Genomic DNA, 22,824 nt, shown 5'->3' on the forward strand with positions numbered 1-22,824 from the left:
AGCTTCCGAAGGCACTTCACCAGAAGCTTCCGAAGGCGCTTCACCAGAAGCTTCCGAAGGACCTTCACCAGAAGCTTCCGAAGGAGCTTCACCAGAAGCTTCCGAAGGAGCTTCACCAGAAGCTTCCGAAGGAGCTTCATCAGAAGACTCCGAAGGCGCTTTATCAGACGCTTCCGAAGGCGCTTCATCAGAAGCTTCCGAAGGAACTTCATCAGAAGCTTCCGTAGGCGCTTCATCAGAAGCTTCCGAAGGCGCTTCATCAGAAGCTTCCGAAGGCGCTTCATCAGAAGTTTCCGAAGGCGCTTCATCAGAAGCTTCCGAAGGCTCTTCATCAGAAGCTTCCGAAGGATGTTCCGAAGGCGCTTCACCAGAAGCTTCCGAAGGCGCTTCACCAGAAGCTTCCGAAGGCGCTTCACCAGAAGCTTCCGAAGGCGCTTCACCAGAAGCTTCCGAAGGCGCTTCACCAGAAGCTTCCGAAGGCGCTTCACCAGAAGCTTCCGAAGGCGCTTCACCAGAAGCTTCCGAAGGAGCTTCACCAGAAGCTTCCGAAGGACCTTCACCAGAAGCTTCCGAAGGAGCTTCACCAGAAGCTTCCGAAGGAGCTTCACCAGAAGCTTCCGAAGGAGCTTCATCAGAAGACTCCGAAGGCGCTTTATCAGACGCTTCCGAAGGCGCTTCATCAGAAGCTTCCGAAGGAACTTCATCAGAAGCTTCCGTAGGCGCTTCATCAGAAGCTTCCGAAGGCGCTTCATCAGAAGCTTCCGAAGGCGCTTCATCAGAAGTTTCCGAAGGCGCTTCATCAGAAGCTTCCGAAGGCTCTTCATCAGAAGCTTCCGAAGGATGTTCCGAAGGCGCTTCACCAGAAGCTTCCGAAGGCGCTTCACCAGAAGCTTCCGAAGGCGCTTCACCAGAAGCTTCCGAAGGCGCTTCACCAGAAGCTTCCGAAGGCGCTTCATCAGAAGCTTCCGAAGGCTCTTCATCAGAAGCTTCCGAAGGATGTTCCGAAGGCGCTTCACCAGAAGCTTCCGAAGGCGCTTCACCAGAAGCTTCCGGAGAAGCTTCACCAGGGGAAGATGCGGCATGAGCTTCTGAGCTAACTTTCTCGATTTCGTCCAAGTTTTTATCCGTTTGTACCCACTGTGCATCGACCACATTTTCCCTCACCGGACTCAAACCGGTAAGCGAGCGGCAAAATTGAAATCTGCTTCCTCCCGGTGCGCGGTGGTGCTGTTGTGGTCTGCTTAACCCTTATGTGGCCGGCAGGGTACCCGGGTACCCAGCACCCATTTAAAATACACGGTGTAGAAAAAAGCAAAAAGTTTGCCGGCCACATAACGGTTAAAATCGGCTGCGGTTTCGAACCTTGTGCCGGCTGCCGTTCAGCGCTGCTTTTAAACACCCATTCTATGGAAATGAAGTTGCAATTTGCAAAATGCCCTTTCCGACCAAGGGATCTCCCGACGAGAACTCAGTCGCCTGGCAACGGACGGACGGACGGACGAACGGCTGGGACCGTTAAAAAGTCGTATCAATATCAATAAAAATCTTATTAAAAACTATTTGGGGACCCATTGTTTCGGGTTGGCAGCGAACCGGCGAGCGGAACGTTACAAGTGCAACAATAAAAATGCAATCTGCAGGCCCGAAGGGCCGCTGGCCTTCAACGACAATGGAATTGAATTGTTAAGAGGCGTAAATTTAGCGCGATCTTGTCTCTCCCAAGTTGCAGGGTTGCTTGGATGCGGACGAAATTCGGGCAGGACGGAAGCGTTCTCGTAGTAGGCCATGCCGGCCGCCGCCACGGTCACCGCAGTAGTCGTGGGAAGCATGATTGATGTCCGTTTGTTATTTCGTCATTTATGAAAGGGCGGATGTACTTCGGACTGTTCTGTGAACGAGAGAACCTCTCGTTACAAGATAACAAGAGTGCGGTTCTGGCGGATAATTACGGCCTGCTTGGATGTTTGCGAATGCGGAGGTACCGTAAGTTCTTTCGTCAGAGCTGAACGCCGTGGCTGCCGCCGCTCCAGAAAATCCTTTCGTACGTCAGTCAATCCGTCACACTCCGGAGAGTCAGCCGTCGTCGACGATTGGCAATTCGTCGACAGATGGATGGACAGGACCGACGACGGTCGACAGCAGCAGTCTGTATCTCTCGTTAACCGCGAGCAGCTATTGGATTTGGCGACCCCCTCGTCCTAATTAAAGTTGAACCAACAAGCGGGCGAGCGCACGGAGCTCCAAACAGCTGAATGCCGTTCGATAAAAATCGGGTGACAGCTTCCCGTAGTTCCACGATCCCTCCAACCCTGCTGAGGCAGGGAGGACCCGAAGAACGCACGCGGTGGGGTTCCGAAAAATTTAAATTAAACCTCTCGCTGCTCTGATTGGGAGTTTGTGTGTCGCTCGTGTATCTGGAGCAGAAGCACAGTCGGTGATTGACGTGTGAGATATGAGTAAACGAGTTGAGAAGTAGATGACGCGGCGGTCGGTCGGTGACGGACGACCAGGTGAGCCACCATAAACGGAGCAAAGCAAGCGTTGATCGGTCTCGCACTGGGTATGGCCTGCTTCGAAATATACACAAGCGGCGTTGATTGACTCCTGTCGTCTGAGGCGCATAATCGCAGCATGCTGCGTGCGAGCGGCCGTCCGCCAGACCGCTGCGCTGCTGAACCCTACAAGTGTCACCGTGCGTTCGTTCATCCATCGATAATGGAACGATCATCACCAGCGCTGACTAGTGACTGGTGCGTCCGCATGGCACGGCACACGGTACCGCATCGATTTTGTGTAGCATTTTTTCGCGCTCACTTGTCCATCCATTGCTGCATTGTATGGAACCAGTCCCTGATGGAAAGCAATTATCATTTTTCTCTTCCTTCATCGCTCCGTCCGACCGAGTCGATCACCACCGCCAGTCTGAGCAGCCGTTGTTGTTGTTGATCGGTTCGTGATTTCATTTCTAAGTCTCCACTGTGGGCACGTACCTAGTCCGAGGCTAGTCCGCGGCTCCGTCCGAGGCCGTTGTTGAAGAAAGTTCATCTTTAATTTATCTCTGGTGGTTTACATTCTTTCAGTCGCGCGAGCCCCCTCGTCTGCCAGTCAGGACGGGACGGAGTGGCGTCTGGCCCGCAATTATATCTGGCCGCGATGTGATAAAATTATACTTTTCCTCATCGGCGGACGGTGGTGCACTTCTAATTCGAGTTTTCTGCGCGGTGGCTCGCGGACAATTATACTCCGTATACATGCCTTGCTGTGCAGCAGATCAAGGCAGATGCAATGCACACTGCTGCACCGCCGCAACAGATGTAATAATACCTGAATCGAGACTCGATCAAATGCATCATGCTCTGCGGCCGATCTTCCCGTCCGTCCTTCGTCCGGCCTTATCGTGCGACCCCCCATCGGGATCGATTGCGCGACGCGACGGCTTCAGCTCAGAAGCACTCTGCGGCTGCGACTGTCCGCGGCTCCGCCCGGCTGCGCACCGTGCGCGCGCGAACACACGCGGCAATAAATTTTGTACTTTTGTGAAATCATTTTACGTGTGTACTCGATCGAGTACTCCGAGACTTCGTCGTCGTTCCACACGTCGTCGTCGTCCTCTCCCCTTATTGATCGTAGTAGGCCGAGAGCGAGGCGCGAGGAGGCGAAAGAAAGCGTTCGCAGCTCAGAGGTTACTTTATACATTTGTAAAATATCGATTTTCTTTCCTTCCGCTTGTTGCTCGGTACTGGGCAGGGTTCCATGTACCTAGTAAATACAGTGGATGGCGGTTGTGGCGACGGATGCGACCTGAACGGAATCGAGAATTTATCCAAAGCATCTCACCCCGGTGCGGTATTTCCGATTCGAGGCTGCTTGGTTTGCTTCCACACAGTCGCCATTGTATGGGTGCTGTAGGGTTATAGGTCCAGAATTTGACCAAGTGTCTCCTCTGAGATTCCTTCAGCAATTCCTCTTAGGACTTCTCTAGAAATTTCTATAGATTTAGATATATTTAGATTGTTGTGATTCTCCAAAGACATCTTCCTGGATTTCTTCCAGAAGTTCCTTCGGTCATTCCTCCAGAAATTCCTTCATTGATTTTATTCAGAGATATCTTCCGGATTCCTCCTGGAACTCCTCTTGGACAACCTCCAGAGACTCCAGCTGGGATTTCTCAAGCAACTCCCCCGGTGGTTTTTCCATCAATTTCTATTAGGACTCCTCCAGCAATTTATCCTAGGACACTTCCAGAAACTCTTCCATTTCTTCAAGAATACTTACTGGAATTATTCATGGTTTCTCCAGAAATTCCTGTGGATTCGTCACAGTGGTTCCACTGCTTGACCGTCATCAATTGTGTTAAACCTGTTCCTTTAATGTACCATTCACCAAAACGAAGTGCTCCTTTAACTTGGCTGCCACCATTGTTTTGTCTGTCAGTAAATTTTCTTCCCGTTCATTGAAAATGCTGGGTACTGGCGCAATTTTGTGTCGCGTGCCATTAACAGTTGCTTAAAACCTCCACATATCGTTCCTGTTCATGTTTTCTTGCGTTTCAGCAAACGCACTCTCTTCGTGCTGCCGTTTCTTGCTGTGATGGAACCGTTTCTCTTCTGCTCTTGCCACCCTGTACCGCTAACTGTTGAGCCGGGTCGTCGACTACTAATGACATTCTTTTTGTTCGTCACTCGTTGGCACTGCTCGTCGTACCTACCACCTTTTGCGATGTTGTTGCCATCTTTTCATGGATAAAATCTCATTAACTGTTGGTTGTTGAAGCGTGAGTTCTTCTGGTTCTAGGCCGCTCTGTCAAGATGCGTTTAAAACTCGAGGTTTGGAATACTCTGAACCGCTTGGAAGTACCAGGCGATAGCTGCCTGCTCTGCTCGAGTCAGGACAATTTGATGATCGAACGAGGCTACAGTAGGAGCAACTACACAAATCAGCAGTCCAGCAACCACCGGAACAACCTGCACAACTTCAAGACTCGGCTTACTATGGACCCACACCGCAGCATTTGACAGCTAGACACGGGATGGCAAAGGAGCTTCCACAGTTGCTTCCGGTAATCCGGAAGATTGGTCGTTATTCATCATCTCCATAACTTCCCGCAAGTGTTTTTGAAAGCGCCTTTAAAATTCGCTGCAAGAATTCTTGCAGAAGAATCTTTTGTAGTTTCTCCAAATGCCCATTGGTAGTTGCACCAAACGTTCTTCGAGAGGTTTGTTTTAGAATCTCCACGGTAATTACTTTTTTCTTGAGTCCTTTTGAGAACTTATTCAAGATTTAGCCGTGAAGTGTTTACGAAACTTCCTTGGAAACTTCTTATAAAGCTTCTGCCAGAAACTCCTGCTAGAGTTCCTATTGGAATTCCCCTTGAAGATTTCACTGGAAATTCCTTCAGAAGTTTCTTCTGAAATTCCTACAAGAGTTCACAAGGGATACTCTTTGGATGTTGCTGCGTTTTTTTTCAACAATTCTTCCGAAAACTCTTCTAGAAAGTACCTAATTCCAAGACATTTCTTCAAGACTTTAACCGGAAATTTACCCAAGAATTCTACCAGAAATGTCTGCAGGAGTTTCATATAAAATTGCATCAAGAATTCGTTCGTGAAGTGCTGTGAAAACTTCTTTGTGAGCTAACTCTCTTAGGATTCTCTCCAAACAGTTCTTCGGGATCACTTTCTACCGAGCTTCCTACAATTTCTTCATGAACTCTTGAAAGAATTTTCCAGAAAACGTTTCGAAAGTTTTGCTATCATTTTTTTCAGGAGTTCCTCCAGGAAATTCCTTCAAATAATTCGGAAATTGCTTCCCGAAAATTCTTCTGGGAGAGTCTCCTAGAATTCTTAATTCTTTGGAGTAATTGTTTTGTAAATGATATCTGACTGCATATGCGAGCGTATTGAACTTGCTTGGTTTTATCAAGGTTTTAATACAGCTCTGGTCCAAGTAGGTCCAAGTACCCTACCCCCTCTTCGTGATAGCCCTTCCGCGATCGTCCCGCTCATGCGCACCACCGGAGGAGATTGCGATCATTGAGCGCGCGCGAGAGGAGCTCGGTCCATTTCGTAAAAAGATCATAAATCTGGACGAACATTTGAAAAGGGCCTATCTGCTTTGCGTAAACAAACATGTTTTTGTCTCTGTAGGGCCCATCTGCATCCACCCACGCACGTCAACACCCTTATCAGAAAGAGTGTTCTTCAAGCTATCTGTTAAGGGTGTTGATGTGCGTGGGTGGATGCAGATGGGCCCTACAGAGACAAAAACATGTTTGTTTACAAAAAGCAGATAGGCCCTTTTCAAATGTTCGTCCAGAAATAATGGAAGATATAATGTAATGTAATAGAAGATCGTTCCGGCGAGCGACGAAGAGCGACGGCCCGGTCGGGCAACGGTTTTCCTTCTCATTTTTTGTCGCTCTCATTGTCTGGCAACTGCAGCGAACCGCATCGCCAGTTCACCGCCGACTACGATTCGGGATAATGTTATTGATCTAAAAGTGGCTCTTTAATATTGGTTTCTCGGTGAAGTGGATTTTCGTGATTCAGTTATTACAGTTCTGGCTGGGCTGGCTTGGCCGGCATGCTGCGATTGGCGAAGGCAAAAATGTGCAGGGTTGTCGGCAGCAACGCGACCGGGGGGTATTGGAATTTGGCGATACTTAGGCGGATGAGCTGTTCATTGGATTAGGCATGGTACACAAATTATGTAACGCTAAAATCAGCGATTTCAGACTCCCCCCTCCCCCCATGTAACGCTTTTTGTATGAAAACCAAAAATATTTTGTATGGCTCGTAACGCTAAGCTAGACTCCCCCCCCCTCCCCCTATAGCGTTACGTAATTTGTGTACGATGCCTTAGAGTAATGGAATTTGGTTCGCTTGGGTCATCTTTTCCGATTGGAAAACGGAGGAGTAAAGAGGTTCGTCGTCTGTTTCCCAATGGTGAGCGTTCAAGTTTTTTGATTGAGGAAAATGACAAGACGTCTGTTCTCATACAATTTCTGGTATTGTTTAGAAGTTTGTTCGATTTCTAGTTGTAGCGTTATGCAAATAAATATGAAACTGACATTTGGTCGAGTGTAGGAGTGCGAATGACAGCGACGTCAATAACAAACGAAAAACACGACAAACATAATCAACCAAATTATTAGTTGGCTACAAATATCGAAGACCCAACAAATATTTTTGCTGTACAAGAGTGGAACAAACCACTCTTAAGCATACTTTAGCTTAAGAAACTATTATTCAGCTAGTAATGTTACTTGGGGAGGAGCAGGTACTGGGAATCGAGTTGTGGTGAGGAATTCAGCAAAGAGAAGTTGACGTGTTCAAAGCAATAAATGAAATCGAAGCTTTCCGGGGATGACCCGACACCAGTTAATCTTTGTTTCCGGATAAACTTTTTCTGATAAACTTCCTTCAGTATATAAAATTAATAATAAAGTTTTTTAGTAGTATCTGTCGAAAAACTTTCAGAATAATTCGATTAGGCTTTTAATGAAATTTTGTAAGAATCTTCTGTAAACTCTCAACGGATTCTGATGAAAACAATTCAAAAGCTTTATTGTGATTCTCTTCCAGAGGCGTATGATGTTCTAGGATGAATCTGGCTAATCGATCTATTCAACTGAATAATGCGTAATTTGAACTGCATTTACACTAAGAAGATTCAAAAGTCGCCTAAGAATAATTTGTTGAGTTCATTTTCAACCGTCATCTCACTGGAAAACCTTGAATCACGAACGCTACAGATAAACAGATTTTTCGTTAACTGAACTCCGAAAATCTAAGCTTGCTTCGCTCGGATCTTCACCAAACAAAAACATTCCACCACTCGAGAATCCCACCACTTCACGCAGCCTACTTGTTACAATTTTATCCCCTCGTCCAAGAGAAGGGCGATCGGAAGATCGCACCGCAAGAAGCCGGTCCACTTGATTCGCTGAAATGTAAACAAACTGAAGTTCTACCACGAGCTCAACTACTCCCGAAAATTTGTCCGTCCATTTCCATATGAATAGAAGAAGACAGTCGTCGCTGATCTACGGAGTAGAAAAATGAATTTCATTCTTCCTCATGGTGGTGATTGAACCTGAGAGCACGCCAAGTGCGGGGCTTAACTCGAATAGCTCTTCTCGAGCACTTACCACCTTCTTGAGTTCAACTTCAACTTCGATACACTTCACTTGCTTGGATGGATGGAGCTTGCGGAGCTTGGAGCTGAAGTTCTGAGGAGCTACACGTGATGAATTCCACTTGGACTTGATCCCGTTCTCGGAAATTAAATCGTGGGAATCCGGTGGCCGCGACGCCGCCGGTGTGTTTTGGCAGTTCTAGTCACCGTGGACACGCACGCGATTTTTTTGAGCGAACTGTCAAAATACCCCAACAGGGAGGGGTGATTCACCGAAAGCATCATCATCAGGGTTGCTGCGATCCGAGGAGGGACGATCGAACACGAGAAGCCACTCATCGCTCAGTAGTCGGCTGATGATGAATAATGAATTAAACGTACTTAATCGAGCATTCACATTCTGCCGTGTGCAGCATAGTTGTCCCATGTTCTATGGGAATTCCTATTAACATGGGACAACTATGCTGCCCACGGTAGCATTCTTCTTCGCCGTTCCGTTCACGACGCATGGCGTGTGAACGTCGTCGCTCTCTATAATGATGATCGCTCGATGGATCTTATTCGGTCATAATTTCGCACAATCATCGTGTGCCTTCTCGGGTCTCGGAATTGTCGACGGTTTACCGAAACGAGTCATTTCAATTCCGCGCCTCTAAATGGAGAGCATTTTGTGCTGATGGGGATTGTTATTGTTACACTTTCAATGGAATTGACGCGGGCTGACAGGTCCGAGTCCGGGACGAGCTGAACAAGAGGAGTATGAATAACAAATGAGCTGCCGTTGGGCTTCTGGATTCCGGTTTTTGTGTGTCGGACTTTTCGGGGGTCACTGACAGCGGGAATCGTTTCTGGGCTGCCTGCCTGCCTGCGCATTCTAACCCATTTCTTTTTCACAGGCCACGTCAATCTACTAGTTGATACGGAATGGACGATGGGAATGAGCAGAAGAGACGGACGGAGAGAGAGGTTATATCTCGACCGCCCAATCTCCTTCGGAGGGTGAATTAATTGAAGTGAAATCTAAACCTGGAATGATCGTCGAAGCTGTCAGACGAAGAAGTTCCTCCAAGCGTTCGAGTCCGAGTCCGAGTCGGATTCCTTCGGGTGGTGTTAATGCTCCGCGAGTGAGTGCTCAGGCCTTTTAAATAAATCAACAAATTGACGAACAAGCGAGCGATAAAAATCTTCTCCTTTCAATTCGTTTCGACGTCCGAGTTCGAGGCAAATCCCGACGCGAGCGGACGACAGCTTATGATCATAAAAATTCATTCATAATTTCCTGAATACAACAACACAACGCGTCTTCCCATACACAGTAAAACCGCTCAGCACTAAAATGTGTAAGCCCTACTCATAAGTGCATAATTTCCAGACCACACAAAAGTGTGTTACAGTTACACATTCTCAAAAACAGCTCGTACACTCGTCTAGATGCGACATGTCGATATTTTTTTGGTTTTCCATGGTCACTAGTGAACCTAGCTAGATGGCTGTACACAAATTTTTGCGAACTTAACGATTTTGCGGACACAGGAGTCGATTTTGTGAATGTGCAAGGGTTACACATTTTTGGTGTAGTATGGAAATTATGCACTTTAGTGTTGAGCGGCGTTAGCGTGTACCCTGCGCACAGTTAGTTGTGCGCGGTCAGCGAGGGAGAGAGAACGAGAGAGAGCGGAAAAGCGGAAGGGGTCAATCGTATTGTGCGCCCGACGGCTGCGAGGAGCTGTCATTTCGGTCGCAGCAGCCCTGCGCGCGGGTGCGCACGGAAAATGACGATTAGCACGTCGTCGTCTTCGCGTCGTGTCATCGTCTCGCATCGCATCGCATCGTAGTAGGCTTGCTTCGTGCGCGGTAACGGTGGCGACGGCGGCCGCGGCCAATAAATTTAATAGTTTTGATGAGGTTATCGTTAATTTTTACCCATTTTTGCGTCTCCCGCCCGCGAGTGTGTCTATTTTTCGGGGCGCACGTGTGCAGGGGGCTGCTGCGATGAAGATGAGACACCGGTGGACTGGACCGGAAAGGGTTCGCGAGGGAGGCGCGTCCGCACGTCTGGGACTTGCGTCCGTTTATTTTGCTTTTATGTCTTGTTTGGTGATCTCTTAATATGTGATGCTTACCTTTTTCGGAGACGGATGACGAAGCCACCAGCGAGCGGGACTTGTCCGCCGAGGTTGTTACAACATGACACAAAATTTACATTTGTGGTCGATGCGGGCAGAGGTTGAGCCGGGCGCTCGACAGCGCTGTCCGCTTGTATAGACGACGAGGAATGTAATTCGATTTGAATATAATATAATGGGTTTATTATGATTGAATTAAACAGTTTGCTTAAGCAATACTCGGAATACGTAGATATTATCTCTGAGAAGACACATCGTAGTGCCATTGTCGTGGTTGTCCAAAAAAAGCTGGTCGAGGTAGGCTAGGTTGTAGAGCTGACCGTAGTGGACTGCGAAGCGCTCATAGCCTACTCCGTGGATCATCGCCGATCAAAATGGTCTCGACAGGAAGTCGCCACTTTCGTTCCGTTTAACCACCGCATTAGTTCCTCGCCGGTTTCTAGGTTACGGCAATGGTCCGCATACAGGTCATCCGTCAGCTTCCACCTTTCGGCGAAAGGGCGAAAGGGAAACCTCGGCACTGCGACCGGAAGCACTTGTACGCCTCGTCCAAGACGCTCCCGCTTGAACCATCCCATATTTCACTCACGAATCGCGCAATTGACTTTCGCCGCTCAAAACCGTCTCACTCGCGGGCGTCTTCGTCGTAGATTCCCATGGGTGCTGCCTGCCAGCAGCGTAGCAATTAGACGCTGGATTGATGCTCTGCGGGCTAATTATTGGCACTATATCCGCCACTTTATTGCGCACTCACTGCCTCCGCTGCGTCTGCTCTAGATCGAACGACGATCAAACTCCGGTAAAGATTCATATTTCCATAGCATCGCATCGCGCGCATCGACCGACCAGTTCCATTTGCCATTTTTCATATCCCACCCCTGCGCATTTGCAGCCGCGCTGCTCGCCTATTTGCCCGCCGCCCGCCACCTCGCCTCCGGCAGGGTTGCTTCGCTGTGCGGGCGGGCTGGCAGGCAAGCAAAAAAATGGTAATTGCGAACACCGGCAGCCGCGCGAACTGCATATAAAACGGAGCTTAATACTTCGGTCGTTGAGCGGAAAAATATGGCAACTGGAATGGGATTGGAGAAAAACACAAGAAGCAGCCCTATTAAGATAGCTCTCGGTCGGCGAAATAGTAGGCGACGATCGCGGATCGCAAGGCGGTCAACGCGGGAGTGCGGACGGTGATATTTATTTGAAAAATGATAGCTTCCAATCCCTGGTTCTGGGGCGCGTCGCTCCAGATCATTACTTCCATCCATCGCATCGCGATCGGGGGCGTAGAATCAACAGTGTTTCCAGAGCAATTACAGCCGATTCACGACTTCTGGCTCGTTTATTACGGGGTTTTGCGCGCCCGTGGGACGCCCCCTAGCGCGCGATCCCAGTCAGCCAAGCGTGAAACACATCCCTCACGGGTGCGGGCGCGCGGGAAGTTATGAATATTTATCTCGCATCTTTCTCTCTGGCTCCAGCAGCAGCAACAGCAGCCGGAGTTCCAATCAATCCGGACGCGACGGATGATGCGCAGCAGGCTGCGAAAAGTTCGTTGCAACGACCTGCTCGCATGCAAATCCTCCGTACATCACTCGCCAAATGCATCGCAGTAGCTTCTGCCGGAGCTCGACGACGGCGTCGTTACCAAGGGATCGCGTGTAGGCTCCTCCAAAACGGCAGCGCCTACTACTCCGCATCACGCTTTCGCTCAGGTGGCGTGCATGCAAAATTCGAACGTGGCGGTCGGAGTCGGAGCCGGTGCCGGTGCCGGGGAGGCACCGGACGTATTAATTACGGAAATTTAATAGAAAATATGATACTGTGGCAGCACATGCTTCTCATTCCCGTTCTCGTCTTCGACCATTGAGCCAGAATCTAATGCCCATCGGCATCAAAGGGAGACTTTGGCAAAATTGCTCGAAAGTGATCGCCCTGCGGCCGCAGGGCTCATCACAGCCGACCGTAAACGATCGAGGGATCAAGATCACGAACGAACGGATGATCGATTGAGCGAACGAAGAAGCAGATGGCTCCGTTCGTCCGTCACACGGATCGCTCAATCCACATTGGCAAGGAGCAGCAGCAGCTGAATACGCCTCATCACTCAACGACGGTGCGATGGAGGCGATGGAGAGGTGCTGCGGCAGTAGCCGAAGCGGCAGCAGCAGCCGCAACAGTCAGTGTGGTGAATACGTAATGATCCTTACCGGATCGTGAGAACTTTTGCGTTGCCTGCACTTTCGCCGTCGTGTTCGTCCATCTGCCGCTGCTACCGAGAGAGGCTCCTCTCTGCGAGGCGAAGGAGAGAGGACGAGGTGAAGGATAATTGGTCAATTCCAAGTGGTGCAGTTCCGATGCGTGGTGCGTGAATCGGTCTACTGTGATTCGGCGATTGTTTCGATGAAGGAAGGAACCGTACAAATGTCACGGGTGGTTCAACATCGATAGACTATCATGTCGTCACGTCGGGTTGAATATTTATGACGGGTGGCGGCGTTGGAGGTGCATTTTTAGAAGAACATTCGTGACTAATTTGCTTGCTAGTTGGCGCGCTTTGTACAAATTTGGACTGGAGTTAACGAAGGTTTGTCAAAGTTTATTCGATGCCGTTCAATACCGTCAATACATACTGCTCGTCGATTGTTGTAAATAGTGTAGAAGAAACTGGCAAATGTTTCAAGACGTTCATTTAAGAAGGGAACAAGAAGTGCTGCTGATGACTGTCACAGTGAAACTAAAGGATGTAGAACTCGAAGTAAGCGTCGGTAGAGGTATGATGGACATGACGGCAAAGGTTGTGGGCCCAGAACCGTTATTCACATCACGTATCGTTCATGAATGTTGTAAACCTCAGGTGAATTGCGCAGCTCGGTACCGATACCATAACCAAAAAAGTTGACCGCATGCGAGAATGGTGTTCATCGGAATACAAGATGACACCGGTAGACTAGAGGATTGCGCTGCCTGATCAAGAGGTACTACGAGGCAAAGACTTCGGTAGCCATGACAAGTACGAGGGCCAGTGAGCGAACGAATCGCTACCAGAGAGATAAAAAAAAACCTAGCAAGGAATGATGACTTCAGATTGGGAAGTGTGTTTGAGGCTCGTGCGAGGCTCATTTTGTATCGGTGTCGAACTCGCGAGTGCTTTTAGATCTTGGACGAAATCCTCGCTGCGTGTCGAGCTCTCGCTTGGAACTGCGTTGTGATTTCTGAGTGCTATTTCCACTTTCCAGAAAATCTCCGAAATCGATTCCCCATTGACTCGCGAGGGAGTTTCTGTCAAGCCTGCTGGAAACTACGAGCGACGGCTTCTATAAGTTCCCAAATAAGAGCTCTTAAATTCCTAGGAAAATAAAGTTTAGGGTTCCCATGAATCGCAATTGGAACTTCCTGCAGGTATTTTTGTATTGGGTGTCCCACAAGTGTCTCACACTTCCGTTGGAATACTTGTCTATGGGTGTCCAATACAAATGATTAATTATTAATGCTTGAGTATCAGTACTTCTATTGGCGGGTGTCCTATATGTTACACATTGGTAAATCTGTTGTCTTTACGCTCTTATGAACGTCCCACCATGCAACTCTGTTCAAAATGATCATTTTTAGCGACCCTATGGAGCCACATCTGATGAGGTCTTATGCAAATCGCTTTACCATTGATTGAAATCTGTTAAAGTTTTATGTTACCTAAACATGTTTCATTTTTACTTGAGTAAAATTATAAATGAATGACCCGTTGGGTGTCCCACGCTGCTAGAATATTTAGTTATATGAGGGTTACTTTCTTACTTAGTCAAAAAGAAATAATTATGAATTCAGCAAAATCCCAAACTATTTTTCAAAGAGACCCCGCTGATGATATTTGGGTACGTTTTCTGGTCAGTCTGCACAAAAAAAAGACTTAAAATCTACAAGTTACGTAGCTTTTAGAATGCTTGAAATTTGGGTTTCCCACTTACTGCAAACTTTTTACACAGCCATAAAAAAAATCGACTCTGAAAGCTTCTCATACAATCTCTTGGTAATTTTGCGGGTGTCTCATCTCGTGACCTCGTGTGTCTTTGCATCACATTGTGGATTTGTTCACCTTATATTGTTTGATTGGGTGTCTCAAAACACGTTGTGAATGTATTAAACTGCAGTGACTATTTCAGCGCACGCCTAACCAACCACTCCTTACCGAGTTTCTCAACGGGCAGCGTCCCACCAAACAAGTAACTTTTGACGTCCCAGAAAGTGTAACTATCTCTATTCATCATGGATGTATGGCTGTGCAATTATTGAAAAAAACTTCTAAAACCCCGTAAGAAACAATGTGTCAGAATGGAGAAGATTCAGGAAAAGATCTCTGTACAGATGTTCCACACCGTATTTCTTAAACAGAAGTCCCAGTAGCTGCAAACTCTTATTCAACAGCTATCTAAAACGACACTACTGATGTTGCAGGTGTCCCACCACGTGACGCATGCTGCCTCCTTATTTCACTGTAGGTTTGTTTGAAGATGATGATGAAACTGTTTGATTGGGCGTCGGAAACACTTTGTCCAACCAGCCTCTCATTATTCGAGGAACATCTTACTTAGCACTACGAATGGGGATTCAAGTAATAGTTTTTCTTTATGCATTTGTGCCGTTTGTGTCGGGTCCAGTTCTGTCTCACTCGAAGAATTGTATTTTTACGAATGTTTTTCCATGCAGTTCAAAACACCTTTTATCAAATGTTTCAACATGCGATTGAGTAATCGTCCAGCAAACAAGTGATCGCGCATTCAACCAAACAAGTAACTGCGGGTGCCCCACGAAGCAGATGGCATCAATATCACTCTATACATTATCAATAAGTGACCAATCTTGCTCATGTGATTGTATTAAGTTTCCAAGCCCCTTTTTGAATTATAGAATCGTACTTTGAAGATTATGGATACCGCAAAATACTCTACGAAATACTTCTATACGGGAGTCCAACCACGCAACAAGCTTGAAAAAACTTTCGATAGAAAGCTGTCTGCAAGAGTGGGATTCTGCAACATAGGAGCATCACTCACTATTCTACGAACATCTCTCCAACCACTACAAATGGACACCTCACATACTTTCCTGCAGCTGTCCCGTTTATGTCGTGTCCACGTCTGTCTCATGCACGAACATTAGTTTTTTGGGAACGTCTTCGCTCAAAACATCCCTTATCGAGTGTCTCAACATGCGATAGTGTAGTAGGCCAGAACAAATCTCATTTTCTTCTTTTGTCACAGTGCTCGTTGACTCGTCAAGGGGGGGGATGATAAATAATAAATGCTTTTGATGAAAAAATACCAAAACAATTAGACAAAATCATTAAACTCATCGGATTTGTTATGGAATTTTCTGAGCGACTCAAATTTGACCTTTAAATTTTTAAATTTCTTGTAAAGTTTATTTGTGTCCCCCCTCAAAATGTTGAATTCCAACCAAAATTTTCCGAGGGGGCGGTGACATAAGAGAAAATCGAAATTTGTGTCAGCCTAATATGGTATACATGTAAACGGGCGTCTCACCTAACAAATGACTGCGGGTGTCCTACAAAGCTGATATCAGAAATATCTCACTTTCTATTATCTATAAACGGACAACCTTGATTGTATGGTTGTCCCACCATGTATCATTTCCCAATACCTCTTTTGGTTTCATCAAATTGAAATTGTTCTTCGTTACAAACGACCCTGCAAAATACCTTCAACGCTTGAAGATTTTGCCAATTTTTCTTGGAAATACTTCCGTATGGTTGTCCCACGGTACAACAAAATTGAACATCTCAAACGAAAACTGTATGAAAAGTACAACTCACTCTGCCACTTGCAACAACACTCACTATCCTAGAAACGTATTATCAAGCACTCCGAATAGGCATCTTCCCGAGTATTTTCAAGGGGCTGTCCTATTTATGTCGTGTCTACTTCTGACTCTCACGAATAATTGTGTTTCTACGGATGTCTTTTCATACAGTAGCTCACTTTGTATCGAGTGTCTCTCACCATGCGATTGAGCAGTCGTCCGGCAAACATGTTAACGAGCAGCATTTCATCAAACTGTGGGTAACTGTGGGTGTCCCACAAAGCAAATGGTACAAATATCTCCCTACAACCTCGCTTCACAACCTCATGTAAGCTTCCATATACGCGTTTGATTTCAACATCATTGAATGCTTCTCCATGACTAAGGGAGAAGCGATCTTGCAAAATATCTCCGCGACTTATGGATATTGCACAATTGTCTCAGAATCTCTTTCGCACGGGTGTCAATTTGGATGCCACTGTTGTGAAACGTGAACTCAAATCAAAGCTGCCTTATTCTGCTATACGCCCAAAAAATCATTGAAATCCTACCAAAAATCGTATTAAGTTGGAACTTAAGATTGAAGATAAAGCTTACGGGTGTCCCACATTAGGATCAATATTACATCAATCTACGAGCGTCCCAATGTGTTACGTGGCAGCGTACTATCACTGGACAGTTATATTCAAAAGATAGTTTCTGTATAGCTTTTCCAGCATGTATAGTTTTTATACGACACTGACATAAAAACGGATGTCCCAATCCATTCCTCTGTGGATGTCTCACCGAGAACAGTTTATTCACAACTTCTCAGTACATATTCAATACGTATTCAATAATGTTGCTTGACTTACGCCCCTACAGATGTCTTCCAACGACTGTTGTGCGCTTCCGAGAGTCACACTAAATACAAGTATTGGAACTATTTCTAGCACGTAGTTTCCAAAGCAGTTTCCAACGTTACAATAAACCTCTCACAAAAGCAGTTGAATAACATTCCACTTCATACGATAAGCTTCGAATTTTTCGTTAGCATGAGATACTCGTATGGTAAGTTTTCTACTGAAAGATGTAGAAGACTTACTATACGGGTGTCCCACGATAAGGAAACATTTATCAAAGAACATTTTTTTACGAGCGTCCTAACCAGTTCTTTGACGAAGTCTTTTCACTGGACAGTTAAGTTTCTAAAGATAGTGTCTGCATTACTCTCTCATAATGAATATTTTGTACACCAAACTGATAAGAAGGGTATCCCAAACCACTTTTCTGTGGATTTCACATCTTTACAGGTGTCTTCCCATGTTATAGAGCAGACTGAGGTACACATACGGATACGAGTGTCCCACTAAATACAATTGCAGCAAATTTTGGACTTTACGATCCTACTTCATTTAAAACGTTGCGAACTCACTATCTAAGTCACGTGCCAATTTTTCTGCGTTTATGTGTTTCTACGAGTGTACCACTGAGGAAAATCCTCTCATGCTTATTGGAAAATACCCATGTTGGATCTCCGTTTTATGACAATGACGCCCAATGACGGTGTTCTTGTAGCGATCTCATCATTCAGTAAGCCGACAAGATTCACCTCTTTACGGCTGTCTCACTGAGGCCATATGACTACAATGAGAAACTTTTCAATAGCTATTGAAGTCACGCAAACATACTATTTGACTCATATCTCTACAGATGTTTTACCAGATTTTTAAAGAAACTGTTGGGCACTTTCGAGTGTTCCACTAAGTACACACGCCGACAGATCCACGCTCCTTGTTTCAATAGCTTCGCTTCATTTCAAACATGGCTGTTTCAGTGTCGTACGTCACGTAAATCTCATCGACAAGTTTTTCCGCATTTCTACGAGTGTCTCACTGTTTTCTGTGAGGTACTGGAACACTGTCCCACAACAATGACGCCCAGTGACTGGGTTATCTCACTATCTCACCATTTGACGCCTGCTGTACTTATTAGATGGCTTTCCCAATTCACATCTCAACGGCTGTCTCATCAAGGCTCACTTCTTTGCGGCTGTCTCACTGAGACCGAATGGCTACATTTCGAAACCTTTTAGTGGCGTTTTAAACTTTGCAAACATTCTTATTGGATCAAATCTAAACAGGTGTCTTACTATGTAATACAGAAGAGTTTGGAACACTTTTGAGTATCCCACTAAGTATAAACGCTGAGAATTTCACATGCTCTTCGTTTCCAATGCGTTTCTTTATTTCAAACGTTGCTAGCTCACTGTCTTAAGGCAGGTATATGTCATAAGCCAGTTTTTCCGCGTTTTTACGCGTTTCCACGAGTGTCCCACTGTTCTCTGCGAAGAACTTTTGCGTATAAGAACACTGCATCACGTCAATGGTGCCCAATGACTGTGTTCTTGTAACTATCTCGATTCACATAGCTACGGCTGTCTCATCAAGGCTCACTTCTTTGCGGCTGTCTCACTGAGTCCAAATGACTACATTTGGAAGCATTTCACTTGCATATGATGCGTAAGTGTCTTACCATGCAATAGAGGAAACTGTGGGACACTTTCGAGTGTCCCATTAAGCACACACATTGAGAGATTCAAGCTTTTCGTTTCCTAGGCGTTGCTTCATTTTTAACGTTGTTAACTCACAACTGTCTTACTTCATGTACATCTCATCATTCTACGAGTGTCCCAAAATTCTTTGCAAAGCAGTTTTGCATCGGGACACCGTCTCATGACAACAACAGGCAGTAACGGTGTTCTTATAACTTTCTCACCATTTCACGCCTGAGGTACTAAGTAGATGGTTGTCTCAATTCACATCTCTGCGGCGATCAAGATCAATATATGTCAATACAAAATATTCAAAAATCTGCTACCGTATTACCCCGCTAATACGACACCGACTGTTGTCGAATAACTGGGGTAAACTTTTAATTCGACAAACTGGTCACCCTATACCACCATGCTCATAGAAATTTGGCAACTCTATTTTTGTTTTTGTTTTGATTTCCGGATTTGTTATGAATCATAATTTCAACGTGGCGTGAATGAAAAGCTCGTTCTTTCTACGATTGTTGCCATTCTCAGTTCATTCCGGTTGGTCTCCAGGCAGTTCGGGTGTTGAATTACACCAACTCAGAACTTCCGAAATAAGCGGCTGCAAGAGGAGTTGCTGCGGGTGTGAGTATAAGCGCAATATCAAACTGTTTTTCATTTACAGTGTACATCGCTGTGACATTTGAATACTTTTTAATTCGACATGTATCGAATAAGCGGGGTACGAATTTAAAAGTGTCGTATTAAAACGTGTCGAACCAGCGGGGTAAGACGGTATGCTATCTGCTTGAATTTTTTCTCTATGAAAGTTACCCCATGTAATAGAAGTTTGGATACTGTCGAGTGTCCCACAACGACCTTTTCATGTGGAGTGTTCCTAGCATATTATTTCCAAGAATTTCCTTCATGTCGTCCATTTCGTCATCCGTTCATGTTCTACGTTTCATCGTGTTTCTACGATTGTCCCAGTGTTTTTTTTATGCGAAAGAATACTGATCAACGACTTGCATAATGTCACACAATAGTGGTTGAACACATGTGCCATTCCTCATCTCAGCAGATGTCTCACGGAGACCTGAATGTGGCCAAATGGTTTCATACGGAAACAGCAACGAAAAATTTACTGCGAATTTACACCATACTATATGTATAAAAGAATTCCCATCCCACGAAGGGTTTGCCATGCAATAGTGGTAATTTTAGGAGACCTACGAGTGTCCCAGAATATCCCAGAATGTCCCAACGAGAGTTTCAAGCTCTTGGTTTCACAGGTTTCGTTTCATTTATTTTGGAACGTTGTGAACTCACTTTCTAACATCATGAATCTCACCAAAATTCTGTTACACGTTTAAACACATCTCTACGAATGTCCCACTGTCCTTTGCATAGTTTGTTTGCGACGGAACCCTGTCTCACGATAAAGACCTCCAATGAATGTCTTCTTATAACTATCCCACCTCGTCACGCCTAAGGTACTGATTGCGATGGATGTCCCTATTCACAAATGTCTTAAACATCACTTGAATCATTTCCGTAGAGAAGTTTCGCCATGTAATTTGGTTGTGGTTGAGATACTTCTGAGTGTTCCACAACATTCATCACTTCATGTTGCGTAACGTACATCTCATCAAACCGTTTTCGCACTTTTCACTCCGTTTCTACGAGTGTCCCACCGCTATTTGTAGAGCATGTTTGCGTCGGAGCGCTTTCACCATATCACTATATTCTTGCCATTAACTCATCATGTTGCTCATACAGTACTGATTGATTGGTTGTCCCAATTCACATCTCTGCGGATGTCACACCTAATACAAATTTTGCCGAGTGATGTATTAGGAAACGGAAACTTTATCCAAACCGGGCAATACTATTATACTTCTCAACGGATGTCTCACAATGTAATAGCGGTGACTTGTTGAGACTTACGAGTGTCCCACAACATTCCCAAATGTATGGTTTTGAGCTCCTTATTTCCTAGAATTTGCTTGATTTAGAATGTTGCTATCTGATCAAACACGAGTGTCCCACGAAATTGTTGGACGGTTGACTCATCTGTGGGTGTCTCATCGCCAAATGGCTTCATATGGAAACGCCGAAGAAAACTTTACTGCGGATTTACACCATACTATTTGTATAAATGAATTCCCATTCCACGAAGGTTTCGCCATGCAATAGTGGAAATTTCAGGAGGCCTACGAGTGTCCCAGAATGTCCCAACGAGAGTTTCAAGCTCTTGGTTTCACAGGTGTCGCTTCATTTCTCAATCATTTTCAATCTCACCAAATTTCTGTTATACGTTTAAACGCATCTCTACGAATTTCTCACTGTTCTTTGTATAGTACGTTTGCGACGGCACCCTGTCTCACCAATTCACAAATGTCTAAAACACTATTTGAATCATTTCCGTAGGGCAGTTTTGCCATGTAATTTTGCTGTGGTTGAGATACTTCCGAGTGTCCCGCAACATTCATCACTTCATGTTACGTAACGCACATCTCATCAAACCTTTCACCCCGTTTCTACAAGTGTCCTACCGTTATTTGTAGAGCATGTTTGCATTACAGCCCTATCAATGTATGACTACATTCTTGCTATTAACTCATCATGTCGCTCATACAGTACTGAATGAATGGCTGTCCCAATCCACATCTTTGCGGATGTCTCACCTAATAAAAATTTTGCCGAGTGATGCATTAGGAAACGGAAACTTTTCAGAGGATATCCAAACCGGGCAATACTATTATACTTGTACTTGAGACCATTCTCAACGGATGTCTCACAATGTAATAGCGGTGACTGGTTGAGACTTACGAGTGTCTCACAACATTCTCAAATACATGGTTTAGAGCTCCTTATTTCCAAGAATATGTTTGATTTAGAACGTTGCTATCTGATCAAACACGAGTGTCCCTCGACATTGATTGGGCGGTTGACTCATCTGCGGGTGTCTCATCGAGGTAAAAATATGTCACATTGCACTCGTTTCATAATTCTTTCCAGTAGATGTCCCAGCGATGTAAAAATGTTAGTCAACGCATTCTTTTCCAAAAGCTCACAGTGCTGCAGTGGTCGTTGTTGGGTATCCCACCGCATTTCAGACTTTCCTGACCTGGCTACGGTACTGCACCATTCCACCAGTCTCCTTTCTCTCACCCAGAGGACCACGCAGCCTTAATTAAATTAAGGGAACCTGCCGCAGCATCGTCAGTAAGAAGTCGCAATCCGTGTGGCCATTAATTTGAATTCCCACCTTCCGTCCCGTACCGGTGCGCGTTAGCTTGTGGTGCTCATTCGAAACGGTGACATTTGCATAAGCCAATAGGAGTATAGCTGTGCAAATCTTATCGCTGCATGGTGATCTTCCCAACGACCACGAGGATCAGTGCGTTTCTGTTGGAAGATTTTGAAATTTCTCCTGCTTGGCTTTTGGGCAGGATGGTGTGCATAAATTACGCGAGGATGGTGCATAAAAAAAGAAAGAAGCTCGATGACAAAGTAGGCTCTGTCGCGAATGGATTAATTTGGCCCGACTGCTATCTAAACAAAGAAGGCTGACGCGCATTCGATTTCGCGAATCTGTCGGATTATCGTCGGGGAATTCAGCGGTTTGCTGTGTCAAAGTAGGCCACGACGGTCATAACGCTGACGCTAAGTAGACATCTTTAACCGTTAAAAATTAGGCTTCCGTAGCAACTGGGGCCGTTCCGAAACCGATCTCATTAATTCTTGGCGGCGCGGGAGCGCACAACGTGGGTGGTTCTCGACTTCCGTAAACAATGGGGAAATTAATTAACCGCCTAAACTCGCACCACGTCGCCGCCCTGTCCTGCCCCGCCCCGCCAGCCACTTGTGTATTGAATTTTAACTAATTGCCCTTGTTCCTAATCTGAGTGTTTCATTTTCCCTTCTCTTCTATTTTCCCAGAAATCGTTCACGCTCATTCTGCAAGCCCTGGACATGTACAACGAGTCCTATCCAAGTGAGTATAATTCGAGTGAGCGATCGATCATCCTCCATCGTAGTAGGCAGCCCTTGAGCTGCGCAGGCATCGCCTTGCCGCGGCGACTCCCGACAGCCAGCGCAGGGGTGTGAAAAACACATGCTCTCGTTTCGTCGGGAATCGCGAAAAATCGCACCCGGGTCGATTTCGTGAGTTGTAATTCGTCATTTTCGCCTTTCGCCTGGTGGGAAGCAGCGTTAACGGCAAAATTA

At 45.8% G+C, this 22,824-nt stretch overlaps 1 protein-coding gene across 1 annotated transcript in view; it reads left to right on the forward strand.

Moving 5' to 3' along the window:
* Positions 1–22,824, forward strand: part of LOC109424815 (protein serrate) — a 170,724-nt gene that overhangs the window by 60,495 nt on the left and 87,405 nt on the right. Inside the window, exon 4 of the mRNA XM_062847344.1 lies at positions 22,537–22,591. Coding sequence (XP_062703328.1) covers positions 22,537–22,591 — 55 coding nt within the window. The remainder of the gene's footprint in view (positions 1–22,536; positions 22,592–22,824) is intronic.

The sequence above is a fragment of the Aedes albopictus genome, chromosome 1 (assembly GCF_035046485.1).
Source record: "Aedes albopictus strain Foshan chromosome 1, AalbF5, whole genome shotgun sequence".
In the NCBI taxonomy this organism is placed as follows: Eukaryota; Metazoa; Arthropoda; class Insecta; order Diptera; family Culicidae; genus Aedes; species Aedes albopictus.